General features: G+C 32.7%; 1 protein-coding gene across 1 annotated transcript in view; it reads left to right on the forward strand.

The window, feature by feature from the left end:
• Positions 1-19819, forward strand: part of LOC140447752 (ovochymase-1-like) — a 148951-nt gene that overhangs the window by 11007 nt on the left and 118125 nt on the right. The window contains exons 4-6 of the mRNA XM_072540628.1: positions 3883-3996; positions 12347-12496; positions 15283-15427. Coding sequence (XP_072396729.1) covers positions 3883-3996; positions 12347-12496; positions 15283-15427 — 409 coding nt within the window. The remainder of the gene's footprint in view (positions 1-3882; positions 3997-12346; positions 12497-15282; positions 15428-19819) is intronic.

The raw sequence follows: 19819 nt of genomic DNA on the forward strand, positions 1-19819 counted from the left end.
GTGATCCAATTAGAACATGTTTTGTTTTCTGATGAGTGCACATTTACTCTTCAAGGTCATGCTAATCGGCAAAATTACCGCTATTTTTTAAGGGAAAATCCTCACTGGATGAGAGAAGGTAATACTCAATAGCCTGAGAAGGTTAACATGTGGGTAAGAATTATTGAAGATCAGATCATAGGTCCCTTTTCATAGATGGCAATTTGAATGGCGACAATTCTTTAGCATTGCTCCAAAATAATGTATTGCCAATGTTGGCCAACTTGTATCCTGATCCAAGAAACCCACAAGTTCCAGCAAATATAATATGCTTTCAACAATATGGAGCACCACTTCACTACCAAATCCATGTCCGGCAGTACCTCAACCAAATTTTTCCAAATCGGTGGATAGGGAGGCGAGGATCGATGGAATAGCCACCACGATCCACCGATTTGACGCCATTAGATTTTTTCTTATGGGATATGTGAACAGTATTGCATAAAAAACTAAACAAAACATAAATAAATGAGGGAGTATTCGTATCACTGACTTAGCTGACTTAAGAAGACGAATAACGCTTGCGATTAGATCGATTACATCTGAGATGTTCAGTAACGTTAGAAGAAATTTCTATTCACGGTTAGGGTGTTGCCAAGACATTCGTGGGAAGCATTTTGAACATCTTCTACATTGATATTATTGTTTAGATTTGTATTAGATTTGTATGTTGTAGCGACTTTCGACAAATAAATAATTTTCTTTTCTAAATGTGAATTTTTTTAACCTTGCTTACTGTCATAAATAAAATTTTTGCGACCATCATACTGAAAAGAATAACAAACAAGGTTGAGTTTCGAGCTAATCAAGCAGGCTTTAGGCCAGAATCCTCCTGCATAGACCACATTAATACTGTGAGGGTAATAATGGAACAATCGGTTGAATGGAACACACCCCTATACATGGTTTTTGTTGATTTTGAACGTGCCTTTGATAGCTTGTCTCACGCTGCTCTATGGAAAATTTTAGAGCTAAGAAACATCCCGCAAAAAATAATTTCTATTATAAAGTCACTATATACTGATGCAAAATGCAGCGTGACACACAATGGGATCAACAGTGACGAATTCAACGTACTTACTGGAGTTAGACAGGGATGCGTGCTTTCTCCGTTTCTTTTTAACGTAGCTATAGACTATGTTCTCTCCAAACTAGACTCCGACACAAGAGGGATACAATGGACGTTAACTACACGCCTAAGCGATCTAGAATACGCGGACGATATCTGTCTATTAGGTCAAAGGTTCCAAGATCTGGCTTACCAATTGGAAACACTTTCCACTGAAGCCAATAAGATAGGTTTGAAAATCAATATTAGTAAAACCAAGTCCATGAGAATAAATGCAAGGAACAACACGCTATTTACTATCGACAATATGCAGATTGAAAATGTGGAAAACTTTACGTATCTTGGAAGTGTCATAACAGAAAACGGAGGTACAGAAGACGATATTCGTATGAGAATACGAAAAGCTCAACAAGCTTTCAGCACGCTCAACCCTGTTTGGAGATCTGGCGAGTATACTACAAGGACAAAGATCCGAATATTCCGATCAAATGTCATGTCTATTCTACTCTACGGATGTGAAACCTGGAAAGTGACAAACACCCTCACAGACAAACTGCAGGTCTTTGTTAACAAATGTCTACGAAGAATTGTTCGTATATTCTGGCCTAACACCATCAGAAACGACGATCTGCTACACCTGACCGAACAAAAGAGGGTACAAAATGAAATTAAGTCCAGAAAGTGGGGTTGGATCGGTCACACACTCCGAAAAAATAGTTGCAGTATCGCAAAGACTGCCCTAGATTGAAATCCCCAAGGGAAACGAAAAAGAGGTCGCCCAGTACAAACTTGGAAAAGATCCATCATGGACGAGATAAGAGGCCAAGGAAAGTCTTGGAATGAGGTGAAGGCCTTAGCGCAAAATAGAACCCGATGGCGCGTTTTCACTGAAGCTCTATGCTCCACTTAGGAGTTCAAGAACCTTATATATATATATATATATATATATATATATATATATATATATATAAATGTGAATTTTTGCATTTTATTTAATATTTCCGAAACAGTCAAAGATAGGTATAGGACATTATATTCAAAAAATGTCTAAAATGATCTGAGAAATCTAAAAATTAATTAATATACAGGGCGTTCTATTTAAAATAAGCAAGTTGGTATTGGCCACCGTTATCTGATACACCCGGTATAAAAAGTATTTATGGATAAAAATGCGCAACTATAAATACTAATCGACATGTTCGACCGTTTTTTCGAATAATCCCTCATTTATTTATCATCTAATTTATTCCATTTGGCTGACACACGGTGTATATCTTCCATTTACTCATGATACCCTTTCAGTAGTTTAAAATCCTGTACGAGCTTGTACGGTTCCAGAGAGTAACCATAAGGATTACTCTCTAACATGAGGATACCATATGTTTTTGGAGTCACTCAACGAATTCAGAATGTTGTAGAAAACCCAGATACAGGATATACTTTTAAAAGATTAATTAAGGAACAACCTTACACTAATAATTTTGCATTCGAAACTGTTGAGCCCCAAAAAGTTTATTTATCTAAAACAGAAGAGCCTCATCCAAATGTACATGTCGAAGGTGAGTGGGATTTTGAACTAGATGAGAAATATAAACAAACCTTATTGAAACAGGGGTGAAGACCAAGTTAAGGAAGATTGTGATGATAAGTATCAAAATTTTCAACAATATCAAGAAAGCTGGCCAAGCGCTTATTAATAAAAAAAATCGTTGCTTGTGATAAAAAAAATATGTAAATATTGATCAATAAAGTGTAAACTCACTAGGTAGTCTTCCAAAAAAATTTTCGCATTTATGCAAAATATAGTCAGGTATAAGGATGAAAAAAACCTACCGGTTTTAACCGAAAACCGGTTTTTTACTTCGCAATAACCGGTTTTATCGGTTGTTTTTTTGTCCCGGTTTTAACCGGTTTTTTATTTTTAAAGTAAAAACCGGTTATTAGGTTTTTACGGTGATTAGGATTAGGTTAGGTATTATTTTGGATCCCAATCATAATTATTATTCTCAAGTAATTATTATAAACAAAACCATAATTCAAATTTTATTTTATTTTATAAATACAGAAGCAAACTTGTAACCTATTGGATTAAAAAAACCGAAAACCGGTATTTGGAAAAACCGGTTTTTTTGGCCGGTTATAATCGTCAGGTTAAACCGTAAGCAAAAAAACCGGTATAACCGAAAACCGGTGTTTTGTCAAAAACCGCCATCCCAAGTCAGGTACCTCTTGACTGGCGTATGTTCACTAAGGAATTTTGTTATAATTCTTAGCTGAGTAAATATTTTGTAGTTGATGGTCTTCTGGCAAGTCCATTAGCCCTTTCATTGTTGTCTATTCATACGGTTATGTTTTGCCAGATTGTCGAGTTCCTTACGGTATTCCCATACTAGATACAATTTTACTGAAAAAGCATAGAAAATCCTATAAAATGAGAGTCTTTACAGTTATTTTTGCTTACAGTGATATATTGCAAAAATATCTTTAAAAGTATATTTTTTTGAAAATTATATATAACTTTTTTAAAAATACAGTAAAATTTTATTTTCGTTTATTAAATACTGCTTGATTTGTCTCCTGTAAGTTCTTTCCAATCTACGTGGTATTGATTGATTGTAGGTTTGTATAATTATTGTTATTTTCTTTGCCATTTTGTGTGTAATGCATGGATTAAGTTTTTAGGATCTCTCCAAATCTATCTAATTTGTTCATGTCATTCAGTAATTTATTGAGATTTGAATATTTTTCTGATAATATAAAATATTGTATTTTAGCTTTGCAGTCCATTAACTTTTAGTGAGTCTATATTACCTATAGCATTGCCAAGAAGTACTGATAAAGTTCCTGTTCAAAAAATGGGCATAGTAAGTGGATGGGGTTTCCAAGCTGTAAGTATGCATTTTTCTCCTAAATAGATCTATTTTACTTAGTTATATTGTAGCATTTTATTTTGAAGTTTCCTCGTATATGTGTTAATTGAAATCCCCTTATATATGCATTAGAATAACGAAGAATTTTTTCAATGTTTCTTAGTTCGTATCCTTCAATTTAAAACCCATATAATCTTTCGTTCTTTCTTTAGGTCGCCGCCGCCGATAATTAATCATTTTATTGTTTATTTATGTCACAGGCGCAAATTCTTCGATGTTTCTTTGTTCAAACCGCCCGATATTGCGTTTTCAAATTAATCTACGTCTTAATTTCCGTTGTGTTTAGTTTATACCATAAGTGCTTTGTTTGTTCTAAGTTTTGTGAGCAATTTTTTTAGATAATTTCGTCACTCTCAGTGGAGCCGCTGTTAGAGGCAGTGGTTTCGGTGTTAGTCCGAATTTTTCTTTTAATTCGTAATGTTTTTTTTGTTTTTTTCGTCTTTTGTCATGCGAAAATGTGCAGTATAGTAGCAGTGTTGAGTTTTAAGTGCAGTTGATGAGGTTGACAGAGATAACAGAAGAATGAAGTCGTTTTAGAGGTCGGTCAAAAAGAAAACTGACAAATATGTTAGAGAAGTGGTATTTTACTCAAGTAATATGTTTATAAAGATATCAACATTTCCATTGTCCAGTTTTTAAGAAGCGTTTACATGGTGTGTCCAATGTGCCAGTTTCCACCTCAAACCTCAATGTCCTAAGCAGCCGTTTAGGGATATTTTTTTTTACAGTTTGAAGATGTAGTTTTTTGTTCCAGTTATTGAAAGTTATACAGTGAAACTTAGGTAACTTTTTTTTGTGATCAGATTTTAAAAGTAAAGCAGACATTTTTTAAATAAACGTAATAATTGCTTTCATACAAAAAAAAGTTGTAATATTTAAAGTTGTAAATTGTATGGTTTGACTTTTAGCTGTCATTTTATTTGTTCAGTTTTGTTTTAAATTTAGTATTAACATATGACAGTTAGCACTATTTTTGACACTTGGTAAATACCTAATCATATTTGAGATTTTGTTTTTGTTTTTTAAAGAAGGTTAACCACTATGCATAGTTTCACTTAAAAAGATATTTTTTTGATTTGTAATAATTTATTTCTGCTACAAATTGTCGCCCATAATTGTAAGTTTTTTCTGTATTTTTTTTAATTGTGACTATTAATATATTGTTTTTATATTCTCTATGTTTTGTAACTGTTTGTGGTGACACAAAAATAAATGTTAAATTTTGTTTTTCAACATTTTGTTTATTTTTTTTAACTAACCCTTTTTGAGTTTAATTTGAAAAAGATTTTGAATGTTTTGCATTTCTGATAATTATATCTCCAGTTACAACTAGCTGGTTGTAATAGGTATAATTAGGCACCTCAAGTGGCGCCCTATATTATATTTCTTGAGGTGTTTCCTGTTTCGTTTTGTTTTTGTTTGTCCCAAGAGATTTATGACCCTTTATTTTATTTTTCTGTAGTTGCCCCAATCCAAACTCCCTTGTCTTTTACTTATCCACGACCCCAGCTCTCCTACCAAAGCCTGAGTGCCCGTTCGCACAAGTAGCGTTTATTTTGCTTACCCTATCTTCGCCCCAAGAATTTCTATCCCCCAACTTCTACCCCTAATAGTAATACCCCTATGGTAGGCAAAATATATCGTTACAATATATATATATATATATATATATATTTAACTTAATTATATAAGGGACGTATTATGTCACCGACGTTGTTTAATGCCTACACTAAACCAGCTTTTGAGATAGCGTTTAATAATCGTCGCGAAGCTGATAAAATTGGTGGTGAAATTATTATTAACATCAGATGTGTAGATGACAGCGCCATACGACGAAAAAGGCGGCACTGATTCCGATCTTTTTTCCAGATGTGTCATTAAATTTAACTAGTTTTATTATTGAACCAGATCTTAAATATTTTTAGTGTCTCAGAATTTTAAAATATTGCAATACATTTCGCTTAACTTTCAAGTGCCTGTCTTATAATTAATTGATCTCTTGTTTTTATAAATTTATTACATTTCAAGAAACAAACTTTTTTTATACTTGTTTTCTGTATTCAAGATCTTCACATCTGACAAATTCAGTGTGTGGCCTGTTGTATTGGAATGGTGTGTTATTGCATAATATTCTAATACATACTTATAGCTATTTCTATCATTTTGTAAAAGTGCCAACAACCACAAATAATGGCAATTATGACATCTTCATACACGGCCTGCTAAAATAAAACAATAAATATCTTACCTTTAACATTAAACCTTAATTATCTCTAAAAGCATTAATTTTAGGACTAGTAAGTAAACCCTAATGCTATTTGCAAAATAATTAATTTCTTTTTTCACTAAAATAATACAAAATGTCTTGCTTAAAATTATTGACTTGTAAGCATTTGATTCTTTCATTTTCTGCTTGCTTTAAAACTTCTAGGAGGCAAAAACCTGAAGTTTAGTTTTGAACACCTAAAAATCTTGGGATTCTTACTTTTTGTTTTATTCTTAGATAGCGTCGTAGGCATCTGTATAAGTTTATTTTATTTTTTTTTTATTTAAAGAAAAAGTCGCATCCACCTAACGGTTATTAGCAACGGATCTGTACAATTTTACAAGAATAGGTATATTACATGGTTACAAAAAAGATTTTTTTACAAAATAGTACTAAAAAAAAAGTAAGCAATTTTATACAAAAAAAGTTATATCTTAAGGTCCGTTTTCACACTACGTCTTATTGTACGTTTTGTGGGTCATATAAAACGTACGACAAAATGTACGTTTTGTCCAGTGTATACACACTACGTTTTTCCTTCCGTTTTCTACCTCATTTCTAATTCAGAGTCTTGAGTTGTGTGAAGTTTGTTTAGTGTTTTTTTTATTATGGAGGAAACACGGCTGCTTTCTTTTATTTTTTCAACTATAAAGATACTACGACTGAGGAAAAAGGGGATGAAGAGGGAAAAGACAAGATGGTCAAGAGAGTGGGCTTCTAAAAAGAAGCCAGTATTCCCACGTCTCGTTACTAAAAGAGGCGAACCAGATGACTGGCGCAATTATTTGCGAATGGACACCTCAGCCCATTGTCAATTGCTAGAGTTGGTAACACCATACATATTGAAATAAGACACCTCATAAGAAAAGCGATTACACCCCATGAAAGACTCACAGCAACTCTCAGATATCTTACAACAGGACGCAGCGTCAAGGACTTGGAGTTCACAATCATAATATCCAAACCAGTGTTAAGCCAAATAATTCCTGAAACCTGTAATGCAATCTAGTTGGTTTTAAAACATAACTACTTAAAAACTTTTATACAATTCAATAAATTCCCCGAGAAAATCGTGGGTGTATTGCCGCAAATCTGACATTACTAGGCTTTTTTGGGAAAAATGAAACGAACTGCAGTGGAACTAGTCGTCAAATAAGTCAAGATCGGACGACTTGTCTGAACATGTATATTCACGTAACGTTTTATCCTATCAGTTCTCGCAAAACTATGCTTCTCCCATCATTTCTACGATCTGACCTTGGATTTCATTTCGATTCGACAAGACGTACGTTTTGCTGTTTAAATGCCACGTTTTATTGTATAGGATTTGTCCTATTCAACAAAACGTACAATAAGACGTAGCGTGAAAACCGGCCTTTACACAACTGATAAATTTGAATATATATTATACAGAGCTTGTTAATGTTTGAGTTTGTCACATTTAAAGATATGTTTTACTGTTAAGGTTGAATTGCAGCGCTCGCATATTGGTGAGTTACATTTTGAAAAAAGATAAGAGTGTGTGAGTCTAGTATGGCCTAATTGTAATCGGTTAACTACACTCTGTTCATGGCAATTTTTGTAAAAAGGTTTAGTTCCTTTAACTGTGTCTTTAATTTGTCGTGGTTTAGTCGTTAATATTTGTCATTCGTTATGCCAGACTTCTAAGATTTTTGCCTTAATAGAAAGCTTTAAGTCTTCTGGACCGCACTTTAATATTATTTCTGAGTCCGCACTAGACACCGCACTACGCGCACTTAGGTCTGCTTCTTCATTTCCGGGGATACCCACATGAGAAGAAATCCATATGAAGTCAACTGTTTTCTCTTTTTCTTGACATGTGTGAAGTTCTGATTTGATCATTTTTTCAATTGGGTGTTTATGATATACTCGTTGAATTGAAGTAATCGAACTCAGAGAATCAGAAAGAATCACCGCTTTCACGATGTTGGTATCATTAATAAACTTAATTTCTCGATAATAAGCGAATAATTCGGCTGTGTATATACTACAGTGGAGAGATAGTTGAAATAGATATTTACTTGAATTGATCACAAAAGCGGCACCAACTCCATTGCTAGATTTCGAAGCATCTGTATTTATTTTGGAGAAATTTTCATAAGTTTGGAGTTTATTTGACAAAATAGTTTTTATTTCTGAGGGACGTATTTCCGACTTATTATATTTGTCTAAACATACATTACACTGTGGAATATTAATCGACCAAGGGATATGATGATCGGTGATGTTTGAATCGAATATGTCAGGAAAATCAAAGTTTAATTTCTTGCAATATATTCTAATTCTTTCATAGTATGGTTGTCTTAGTTTATCATTATAATTAAAAAGTTCGTTATATTTATCTGTAAATGTGTTACTGTATAGATTTTTCTGGATTACAGTATACCGAGGATGAATGTGTTAACGTCAGTTGCATTCGCCTGTGGTAAAGGGATGACTCATCAAGTTTAGCGTATATGTTCTCAATAGGTGTACTTCTAAACGCTCGTAGTGCGATTCTTAGACCATTATTATGAATTGTATCTAGAGATTTTAAAATAGACTTTCTGACAGAATAATAAGCGATGCATCCATTATCGAGTTTAGACCTGATTAACGATTTGTATACTGATAATATTGTATTTTGGTCGGAACCCCATTTCCTGTTTGATAATGTTTTTAAAATATTTATTCTCTTATAACAAGTTAATTGTAATTACTTTGTATGTTCTTGTCATGTCAGTTTGTTGTCTAAATGCATTCCTAAAAATTTAATACGAGGATCTGCTGCTATTGGTTTCCCGTATAACGTAAGATTTGACTATATGTACCGCCAAAGCGAGTACAGTTTATTTTATTATTAATTCCTTTGCCGGAAAATATTTGATTTTACGTTCAGGGCTTCTATCTGGTCAATCTAATGAGTACTGCTAGGACGAAGTGAATTGTAGAGGCACTATACGTGAAATCAAATCTTAGGTGTCGTTTCTATATCTTCATTTGGTCGTATTTTGAGTATAAAAAACCAGTTCATGACAAACAGGTTCTTGTCTTAATGCAGTGATTCTCAACCTGCGGTATTATATTAAAGAGGGGGGGTGGGGAGTCGTGAGCCTATTCGAAAAAAAGATCAGCAACATTGACTAATTTACTAAAATCAAAGCAAAACAAAATTCTTACAAAACAAAAAATAAAATACACATGAACACTGATATAAAAGGTATAATTATAAAGAGTACTGAACACTAAATTATGAACAAGTTTAATAATAAATCAGTGACTTCCTTGAGCTTGTTTTGTAGAGCAAAGTTTATCAAAACGGAGTGTAATATAAAAAATAGACGTTCTCAGTTCTTTTTCTATATTTAGCTGCAATCTATATTTGGTCTCCAAAGCAGCCACTGCAGAAAATCTTGTTTCGTAAAGGTAGGATGTTGAAAACGGCAATAGTATACGGAACGCTCTGGTTTTCAGTACAGAAAACTCATCATTTACTCCTACCCACAATTCAAAGAGGGATTTATTATTAAACTGTTTCTTGATTTCATCATTTGCCGTAAAGTCAATAAAGGTTTCTTCTTCGGCAGTAGAGAGCCCTTCCGGTGTAATTTGGAACGGATTACTGACCCACTCGTAACTACTTATTAATTTGTCGTCGGCAAAAAAATATCATTTAAAAATTTAGTCAGCATCGCTAAATGATTTTCAATGGTTACAAAAACAACTTGCACGTGTTGTTCTTCAACCTTGTAAGTTTTAATACATTCATCCACATTTGCAAACATTTCTAGGTTTTTTTGCTTTAAATTTCTGCTCCTCAATTCCAATTTTTTACAAAAACCATTAACTGTATCACTCGTATCCAATTATGTGTATTGGCTCCTTGAAGCTGAATGTTCAAAATATTTAGTTTCTTGAATATGTCAAACAAGTAGCTCAATTTCAGCAAAAATAAACTATCTCGAAACATCTCGGCTTCCGGTCTATTTTCTTGTTCTAGAAAAATAGCGATTTCATGTCTTAATTCAAAAACACGTTGTAAAAATTTCCCACGTGATAACCATCTTGCCTCACAATAAAATATTAATGCTTAATGTAATGCACCCATGTCTTTACAAAGTGCAGAAAAATTCTGGTTTTCAAAGGTCTTATTTTTATGTAATTAACTACTGTTACAACCGTTGTTAGCACAATATTCAGGCCAGGAGACATTTCTTTGGAAGCCAGAGCTTCTCTGTGAATCATACAGTGTGTCCATATACACATTGGAGACTTTTGTTTCACAAGCGCTTGTAGACTATGAAATTTTCCGGATATTGCACGAGCACCATCTGTGCATATTTCGACGCAATTCTTCCACTCTATTTTTACTTCATTTATATAATCATTTAAGATAGCAAATAATGCGAACGACGATGCTTTCAGTTCTATTTGTTCACAAAAAAGTAGTTCTTCTACTAATTATATGCCATCACAAAATCGAACATAGGCAATAAAATAAGCATCTTTATTGCTATCTGTTGCCTCATTAAGCTGAATCGAAAACAGCTTGTCCCGCAACTTCCCGAGTAGCTGATTCTGTACATCTTCAGCTATATCACAAATTCGACGGGCAACAGTATCATTTGATTGAGGTATAGACTCCAATTTTTTGGCAAAATTATCTCCAAACATACTTTCTACAATTTGAATTGCAGCTGGCAAAATAAGCTCTTCACCAATAGTGCGAGGCTTTTTACATCTAGCTATTTGATGGGAGGTTTTATAAGAGGAGAGTAAAGCTTTTTCATTCACAGTAAAAGATTTTTTTAAAAATGATTTTTGTTTTTCATGTGATTTTAATTTTAACTCGAAGAATTCTCGGGGTTGATTAATGCACTCACTATGAAGCGTTTCCAAATGTCTTTTAAGTTTATTTGGTTTCATGCTGTCGGCTGCTAAAATTTTTGAGAAAACGATACATAGAGGCCGTTCTTCTTAATTTACTTCAGTAAACGTAAACCCAAAATTTAAGTAATCTTGAGAACATTTTCTTGATTTTATTTTTGGAACCACTCTCGTTTGTGCACTTGATAATGCTTCACTAGTATCAAATGCTCGCTTACGCCTAGTTAAAAATTTATCTATGATTTTGTATAAATTTAAGTATATATACCTACTGCTTGGAATATTTTAATACCGTGAACTGCAATTAATACCCGCAAACTACAACATAAACATTCACAATAAATTTAACAGGTGCAGAAGGGCTGACTGAACTGACTAAACTGAAACTGACTCGACTAAGGTCTGGGTCTGAGGGGGAGAGAGGAGAACTGGGAACTCGGAACTCGGAACTTCTCGCGAAGAGAGACGATCGGTTCTGGATTGGTGTTGCCACATATCAATAAATTTACTTATTCTCGGTAATTTGATAATTAAGGTTTTACTGTAAGTTTAGTGCAAGGGCGGATCCAGAGAGACTGGCTAAAAAATTTGACAAATAAATATACTTTAATAACGATAAGGTTTGATTGTCTTGAAGTGTGTGAAAAGTCACTTAAAAAAATTTCGGTACCACCGAAAAAAGTTCATGTACCTCCACCCGTATCCCTTGAAAATCGGTCCTGGATTCATATATTTTTATTGTTTGAGGGGAGGGGGACGCGGTGAAAATAATTATATAAAATTGGGTCGCAACTGGTAAAAGGTTAAGAAACGCTGTCTTAATGAATCCGTATGATGTAAAATATAATTTTAGATTCCTCATGTCGACCCATTTATAGTCAGCTTGCTTTAAAAACTGTAGAAAGCACAAATTTGAGCAAAAATCTAAATTTTGGCTTCGAACACCTAGAAATCTTAGGATTTCTACGTTTTGTTTAATTAATATTGAATTTTGATTTTGTTTAATATATTCAGCTTCGCTTACGTGTCTATGGTATAATATGGTACGATAAGTAATAAAAAAAATGAGATAGTAATAAAACGGCATTAATCTTTTCCGTTTTATTTTGGTCATTACTCCGTTATTATAATATTATTTACGACAACTATTTTTAGGAAGAAGGTGAAGTATCTTCCGTGCTTCAAACGGTAGAAGTTCCTATTATAACAAACAGCAAATGTCAATCTCTATATATGGAAGAAATTGTAACAAATGGTATGTTATGTGCGGGATATCTAGGAGCTGGAGGAAAAGATGCATGTCAGGTAACATAATATCGATATAGTTGCGTAATAATTATAATAGAGCTATTGTCTGCACTTGATACGCACTCTCTCCAAAAAAGTGTTTTTCATGAGACATAAATTCGCTATAAACTATAATGGTGCGCTTAGATATCGATACATGGGTTGTGCTTAATATTATAGGATGTACAACTAAAAACATTTAAATCCTTTGAGAAGTTGACTCTCAGTTACTTTGTTTTGGGACTGTGACTTTTAAGTTAATATTCTGTAAATATGTAAACAAGTGAGTTTCCATATATATTTAACTCCATTTCTATAAAAATCCATGGCGTCATTTAGTTACGTACTTTACGTATCTCAGACAATTAAATCTTGCTAATCCAGAAAATAACAGGCTAAATGGCCATATCAGTTGCGTGTAAAAGATGGTGTTTAGTGCAAGGTTTCTCCAACAACGAGCAGCTAAGTAAATTTTGAATCCTGTACCGTCCCACATTCAAATAGGGCATCATAGTTAGCAGACAGCAGTCTATATTTCTCCATGTTGGTTTTACATTTGGACAATCCTCACTCCTACTCCTAAAAATTAAATAACAATTAAATAAAATTTAGTAAAATTAAATAAAATCAAGAAAAAGCTATACCTGTAAAAAGGATGCTATATCGTTTCTACTTCATTTACCATGTAAAATCCCATAAGAAAATGCTGGTTTATTCTGCTCATTTTTTGAGCGTTTTGTCGTGGGAGTAATACTTGGTTGAATCGTGACGTGTAATACATCATTGGAAAGGACGCAGGGTAGTTAATATGTTGAGACAGAAAAAACACACCTTCCAAAAGGGCATTTTATCATATCTACTTTGTTATTGGTCCAATTGGAGCATGTAACGCGTTAAATGAAAAGGAACGATATATCATATATACTATAAAAGACTAAAGACACAAAGCGACTACTAAAAGGGCACTACACTGTATCTTTATTATTATTGAATGTATAGCGACATTCGAAATATACTAGGTGACACTATTAATACAAATACATTTACTATAAGACAAATTTTGATTTATTGACTTAAAGACGGCCGCTGGCTGAATACAAAATAAACAACAGATCAGATCCTAACATACGACATCGCAAATAAAAGGGGAGTATACAACGAATATATTAAGATAGAAAAAACATACAAGATGACTACCCAAAGGGCACTAAACAGTATCTTCATTATTAATGAACTTATAGAGACATTCTAGATATCTAGGGCACTATGAACACAAAGAACAGGTATCAGTGATGTCATCAAACGTATAGCCAAGCTGAAATGGAATTGGGCAGGTCACATAGCGAGACTGAAAGACACAAGTTGGACCAGAAAACTAATTGACTGGCGCCCACGAAAAGACAAACGCAGCAGAGGACGACCACCAACACGCTGGATGGACGACATTAGACGAATATCCAAGAAATGGCAACAAGAAGCACAGAACCGTGAAGAGTGGCGAAAAATGGGAGAGACCTATGTCCAGCAGTGGACAGAAGAGGTTGCATAATGAATACAAATAGATTTAGTATAAGACAAATTTTGATTTATCGACTTAAAGAAGGCCTCTGGCTGAATACAAAATAAACAACTGATCAGTAACATGCGACATAGCAAATAAATGGGGAGTATAATATATTAAGATAGACAAAACAAACAGAATGACTACCAAAAGGGCAATACACACTATCTTTATTAATAACAAACGTATAGCTACATACGAGATATCATTGGGTATTATGGATAAAAATAGATTTACCATATGACAAATTTTGATTTATTGACTTAAAAGAAGGCCTCAGGCTGAGTGCAAAATAAACAACTGATCTCATACTAACATGCGACATAGCAAATGGAAGGGGAGGATATAAAGAATATATTCAGATAGAGAAAACAAACAAAGAGACTACCAAAAGAGCACTATATATCATCCCCATTTTTAATAAACGTATAGCGACATACGACATAATTATCATATGACACTGTAAATGATAATAGACGTATTTGCTTTATATATAAAGCATAAGATAAATATAATGTAAATTTGCTTTATTGACCTAAAGAAGGCCTCTGCCTGATTACAAAATAAACAACTAGCCTAAAACAAGCATGTGGCACATCAAATCAAACAACGTGAGAACTATAGTACATAATAATGTCAGAAGTACAACAGATAGTACTTTATATTTACTTGGCTTATATACAAAAAGATTATTATTTTAAAAATTTAATGACTGACTGTAGATGACAATGGATTGGATCCTCCGTCACATGCAAAGCTCCGACAGGCAAAGTCACTAGTAAAATATAATTCTCTTTATTTTTACTTTTGTACATTCATGTCATAACGTTAATAACAATAAACGAGATACCCATACCCCTTCCACTATTTTTTTTTCCTGACTCGGACAATATCGACTGCACGAATAAATTTGTAAAAAATAAATTGTAGACATTTGTAACAATTTCAGTCCTTACCATTTTGTCAAAAAGTTGAAAATGACATATTGAGCAAAACGGTTCTCCTTTAAAATCAGGATGGTGGCTGACGCAACAGCGGTGACAGTCGCGATTTTAAATTTACACTACTATTCTCTCTCTAAAGGTAAAAATTATAAAATTTGTGGCAGCTTGCTATACAAGGTCAAATGCTATCTCGACTGGACTAATTATACCTTTTCTGTTTTTTCTCGATATTCACCAAATGTTACTATAGTTTTAATTTTAAAATAACTGTTTACTTAATATAATTCTTTTTATTTTAGGGAGATTCTGGTGGACCCTTTAGAGTAAATGGAAAATTGTTCGGAATAGTCTCCTGGGGATATGGATGTGCCCAGCCTTTTTACCCAGGAGTTTATACCAACGTTGCCGTCTATAGAAACTGGATAAAATCCATTACAAAGTACTAAATAAGTTTTATAAGTAAACCTGTTTTGACAAACGATCATAAGGAATATGTACAATTTTTGATATTAATATTCAACTAAAAAAAGGTTGTGTTATAATTTAGAATATATTTCGCTAATAAAGTAATAAATATCTATCTTGTTTAATTAAGTAAAATATTACTTTTATATCAGGAGATATAAGGGTAGAAAAATATAAATGAATCTTTCCAAATAAAAACTGTATATATTACAATATCCCAGTTTAATCTTAGTATGATACATCAGTTTAAATCTACATAAAAGGAATATAACAAGTAACTTATATTATCGGTAATTGAATACCTACTTAATAAAAATTACAAAAACTATCATATTAACATCTATGGAAAAACAAATAACTGTCAGATAGAGACCTAAGATAAAATAACAAAAATTAAAAGTACTTTGTTACAATGTATTCCAGAGTGTTTATACAAATACGACTTACTCCGACATGCCCATTGGCAAGAATTTCTATAAACATAGGTTTATAGAAATCGCTGACAATAATAATGAGAAATATTTGTACATAAAAATTTGTTCCGCTCAATATTAAAATTGACCAATTTTAGAATTTTTGTCAAAAGGTTTATTTCGGATAGTTTTAAGCGAGTATCAATTTGCATTGGGTCACCGTGTATAACAAAAATATTCATGCTATTTATTAAAGTAACTTTGTTGCAATTTATTCCAGAGTGTTTATACAAATACGACCCACTCCCATAGTCCATTGGCAACAACAGGTTTATAGAAATCGCTGACAATGGGAAAAATAGATAATATAACTTATGACTTCCTAACCTGGAAGTTAACCAGTGTAGTAGGTAGATATCAGCTCTTAAGTTAAGTGAATTTTAAGTTAAATATACCTGTTGAAAAACTACAAGAGTAAGTTGGTGAAGTTCCTGAGTAGGAGTTACATCAAAGGCTCTGTAAGTCAGATTATATTATATTAATAATTATCGGAATAACAAAAATATGCATTTGACAACAAAAAGTGGAACCACCGAATATTTCAAATACAAACAAAAATTTCTTATCTTTTTGTTTTTACACCGGCTTTTAATAGCCTTGTTATGGTTTTGGTACAGGACCGCATTCAGATCTAATGAGTACTTTTAAAGTTAATTTAAATTATAAATGGATAATATTAATTCCGAATTAGCTTAAAAAATAAGCCCTATCTTACCATCAATACCTGAAAAAATACTTATCAGTAATCAGTACTCTAAATATTCGATCCAGAAAGCAAGCTATTGTATTTAGTTCATTCTTCTTCTTCATGTACCATGTCCTTTTAGAACGTTGGTTACCATCATAGCAATCTTAATTTTATTCACTGCCACCCTAAATAGCATGCTTGTATCAACATTATACCAATCTCGCAAGTTCTTCAACCATGAGGTTCTTCTTCGTCCTGGACTGACTTTGCCTGCTATTTTCCTTGCATGATATTTTGTAGCAACCTATATTTGGGACCTCTCATTACATGTCCGAAATACTCCAGCTTTCTCTACTTGATGCTTTTTATGATCTCAGTAGTCTTGCTGAGACGTTCTAGTATTGTGGAGTTTCGAATCCTCTCCACCCAGGAAACTTTTAAGATTCTTCTACAGCACCACATTTCGAAAGTCTCAAGGCGATTTAGATCGATTTTATTCATAGTCCAGGACTCGACACCATAAAGTAAGACCGAGAACACGTAGCAGCGAAGTAAGCTCATTGCCAATTTTAGGTCTCTGTTACATAACACCTTGGACATCCTTCTAAAAGCCGCTCTGGCCTGTTCTATCATAGATCTAATTTCGCCGTGACTTTCTGCGTTACAATTTAATTGCTGTCCAAGGTAAACGATTTTATCAACTTGCTCAACTCAACGATATATATATATATATATATATATATATATATATATATATATATATATATATATATATATATATATATATATATATCTTTAAGGTATATGACCGTTTAATTTAATATAAAAAAATGTGCACTCGCAAGTGAATGGGATGTTTTCGGTCAATTTGGAGATAAAAAAGACAAGAGTTGTGCTACTTTATCTTTATTGAAGACGTTTCGCCTATTGTTCAATAAGCATCATCAGTTCATCTAAAAGAGTGTTGTTAGCCATACATCTAATATGAAAAAACAATTAAGTAAATGATCTTACCTTTAAAAAATCTGTAGCATTACAATGTTGTTATTGCAAAGAAACATCAAAAAATTAATATAATAAATATAACAGCAAAAAATATAGAAACACAGAACGCTGGAAGATTCCCAATTTAACTAATTTGTTTTAAATTTCACTTTTGAAAACATTGATTGATTAAATCTATCAAAAAATATAATTGTCAATTTTGAATTGTTATATAAACAACGGCACGGCTAGGGTTCTTGACTGTTATGATCATATCATGAAAATGAAGTATTTGAAAGCTCGACTGTCAGAAATGACAATCAGCTGGTGAGATTGAAGGAAAAGTTTTATAGATGTCAACATAAATGTTATCATATAATAAAAGAAGTTGGAGAAGAAAACAATAATTAAAAGTAGAATACGGAAGAATCAATTTTGTAGTATTAGTGCATGGTAAATTTGGCTTAAGTTGCTGATATCAGTTCTCTTATTTAATGCATTAGGTTGTTTCAAAATATGACACATCTCCATAAATTGTCTCTTATTAAGGTTACGTTCTCTACAGAGAATTCTAACATCATCAAAATTAACAGTATGTTTGGTGTTGATTGCATGTTCTGCAAGGGCACAAGTATGTTTCGAAAGTTTAATGTCACTACGATGTGAAGTAAGGCGTCCTTTAAGGGAACGGCCAGTCTGACCAATATAACATGCATCACATTCAGAACAGGGTATGTGATAGACTACATTCACTTGTTCCAAAAAGGAAAGAGGTGTTTTAATTTTAGAAAACAAGTTCCTGACAGTCTTAGTATTATTGATAGCAATCTTAACCGGGATATTGTTCTTTTTGTACAATGTAATAAGCTTTTCAGTAACATATGCGAAATAGTGTAGATATATAATAACCTACATCTCTCATAAATAAATACCTTTTTTCAACAAGTTTTGGGTCTTCTATTGATGATTTACCTGATGGTGATCAACTAAGAATGATTTCTAATAATATTATGAACAACAGTACTCTACTTTCTCCTAACATTGCAACTTCCACCACCCATTACTCTTCACTACCCTATTTCCCATATGTTACTGAAAAGCTTATTAAATTGTACAAACAGAACAATATCACGGTTAAGATTGCTATCAATAATACTAAGACTGTCAGGAACTTGTTTTCTAAAATTAAAACACCTCTTTCCTTTTTGGAACAAGTGAATGTAGTCTATCACATACCCTGTTCTGAATGTGATGCATGTTATATTGGTCAGACTGGCCGTTCCCTTAAAGGACGCCTTACTTCACATCGTAGTGACATTAAACTTTCGAAACATACTTGTGCCCTTGCAGAACATGCAATCAACACCAAACATACTGTTAATTTTGATGATGTTAGAATTCTCTGTAGAGAACGTAACCTTAATAAGAGACAATTTATGGAGATGTGTCATATTTTGAAACAACCTAATGCATTAAATAAGAGAACTGATATCAGCAACTTAAGCCAAATTTACCATGCACTAATACTACAAAATTGATTCTTCCGTATTCTACTTTTAATTATTGTTTTCTTCTCCAACTTCTTTTATTATATCATAACATTTATGTTGACATCTATAAAACTTTTCCTTCAATCTCACCAGCTGATTGTCATTTCTGACAGTCGAGCTTTCAAATACTTCATTTTCATGATATGATCATAACAGTCAAGAACCCTAGCCGTGCCGTTGTTTATATAACAATTCAAAATTGACAATTATATTTTTTGATAGATTTAATCAATCAATGTTTTCAAAAGTGAAATTTAAAACAAATTAGTTAAATTGGGAATCTTCCAGCGTTCTGTGTTTCTATATTTTTTGCTGTTATATTTATTATATTAATTTTTTGATGTTTCTTTGCAATAACAACATTGTAATGCTACAGATCTTTTAAAGGTAAGATCATTTACTTAATTGTTTTTTCATATTAGATGTATCGCTAACAACACTCTTTTAGATGAACTGATGATGCTTATTGAACAATAGGCGAAACGTCTTCAATAAAGATAAAGTAGCACAACTCTTGTCTTTTTTATCTCCAAATTGACCGAAAACATCCCATTCACTTGCGAGTGCACATTTTATATATATATATATATATATATATATATATATATATATATATATATAGACGGTTTTATATGATTTTATTCAGTTCATTAGAAAATGAAAAATTAAAAGAGTT

This window comes from Diabrotica undecimpunctata, chromosome 1, assembly GCF_040954645.1.
Source record: "Diabrotica undecimpunctata isolate CICGRU chromosome 1, icDiaUnde3, whole genome shotgun sequence".
Lineage (NCBI taxonomy): Eukaryota > Metazoa > Arthropoda > Insecta > Coleoptera > Chrysomelidae > Diabrotica > Diabrotica undecimpunctata.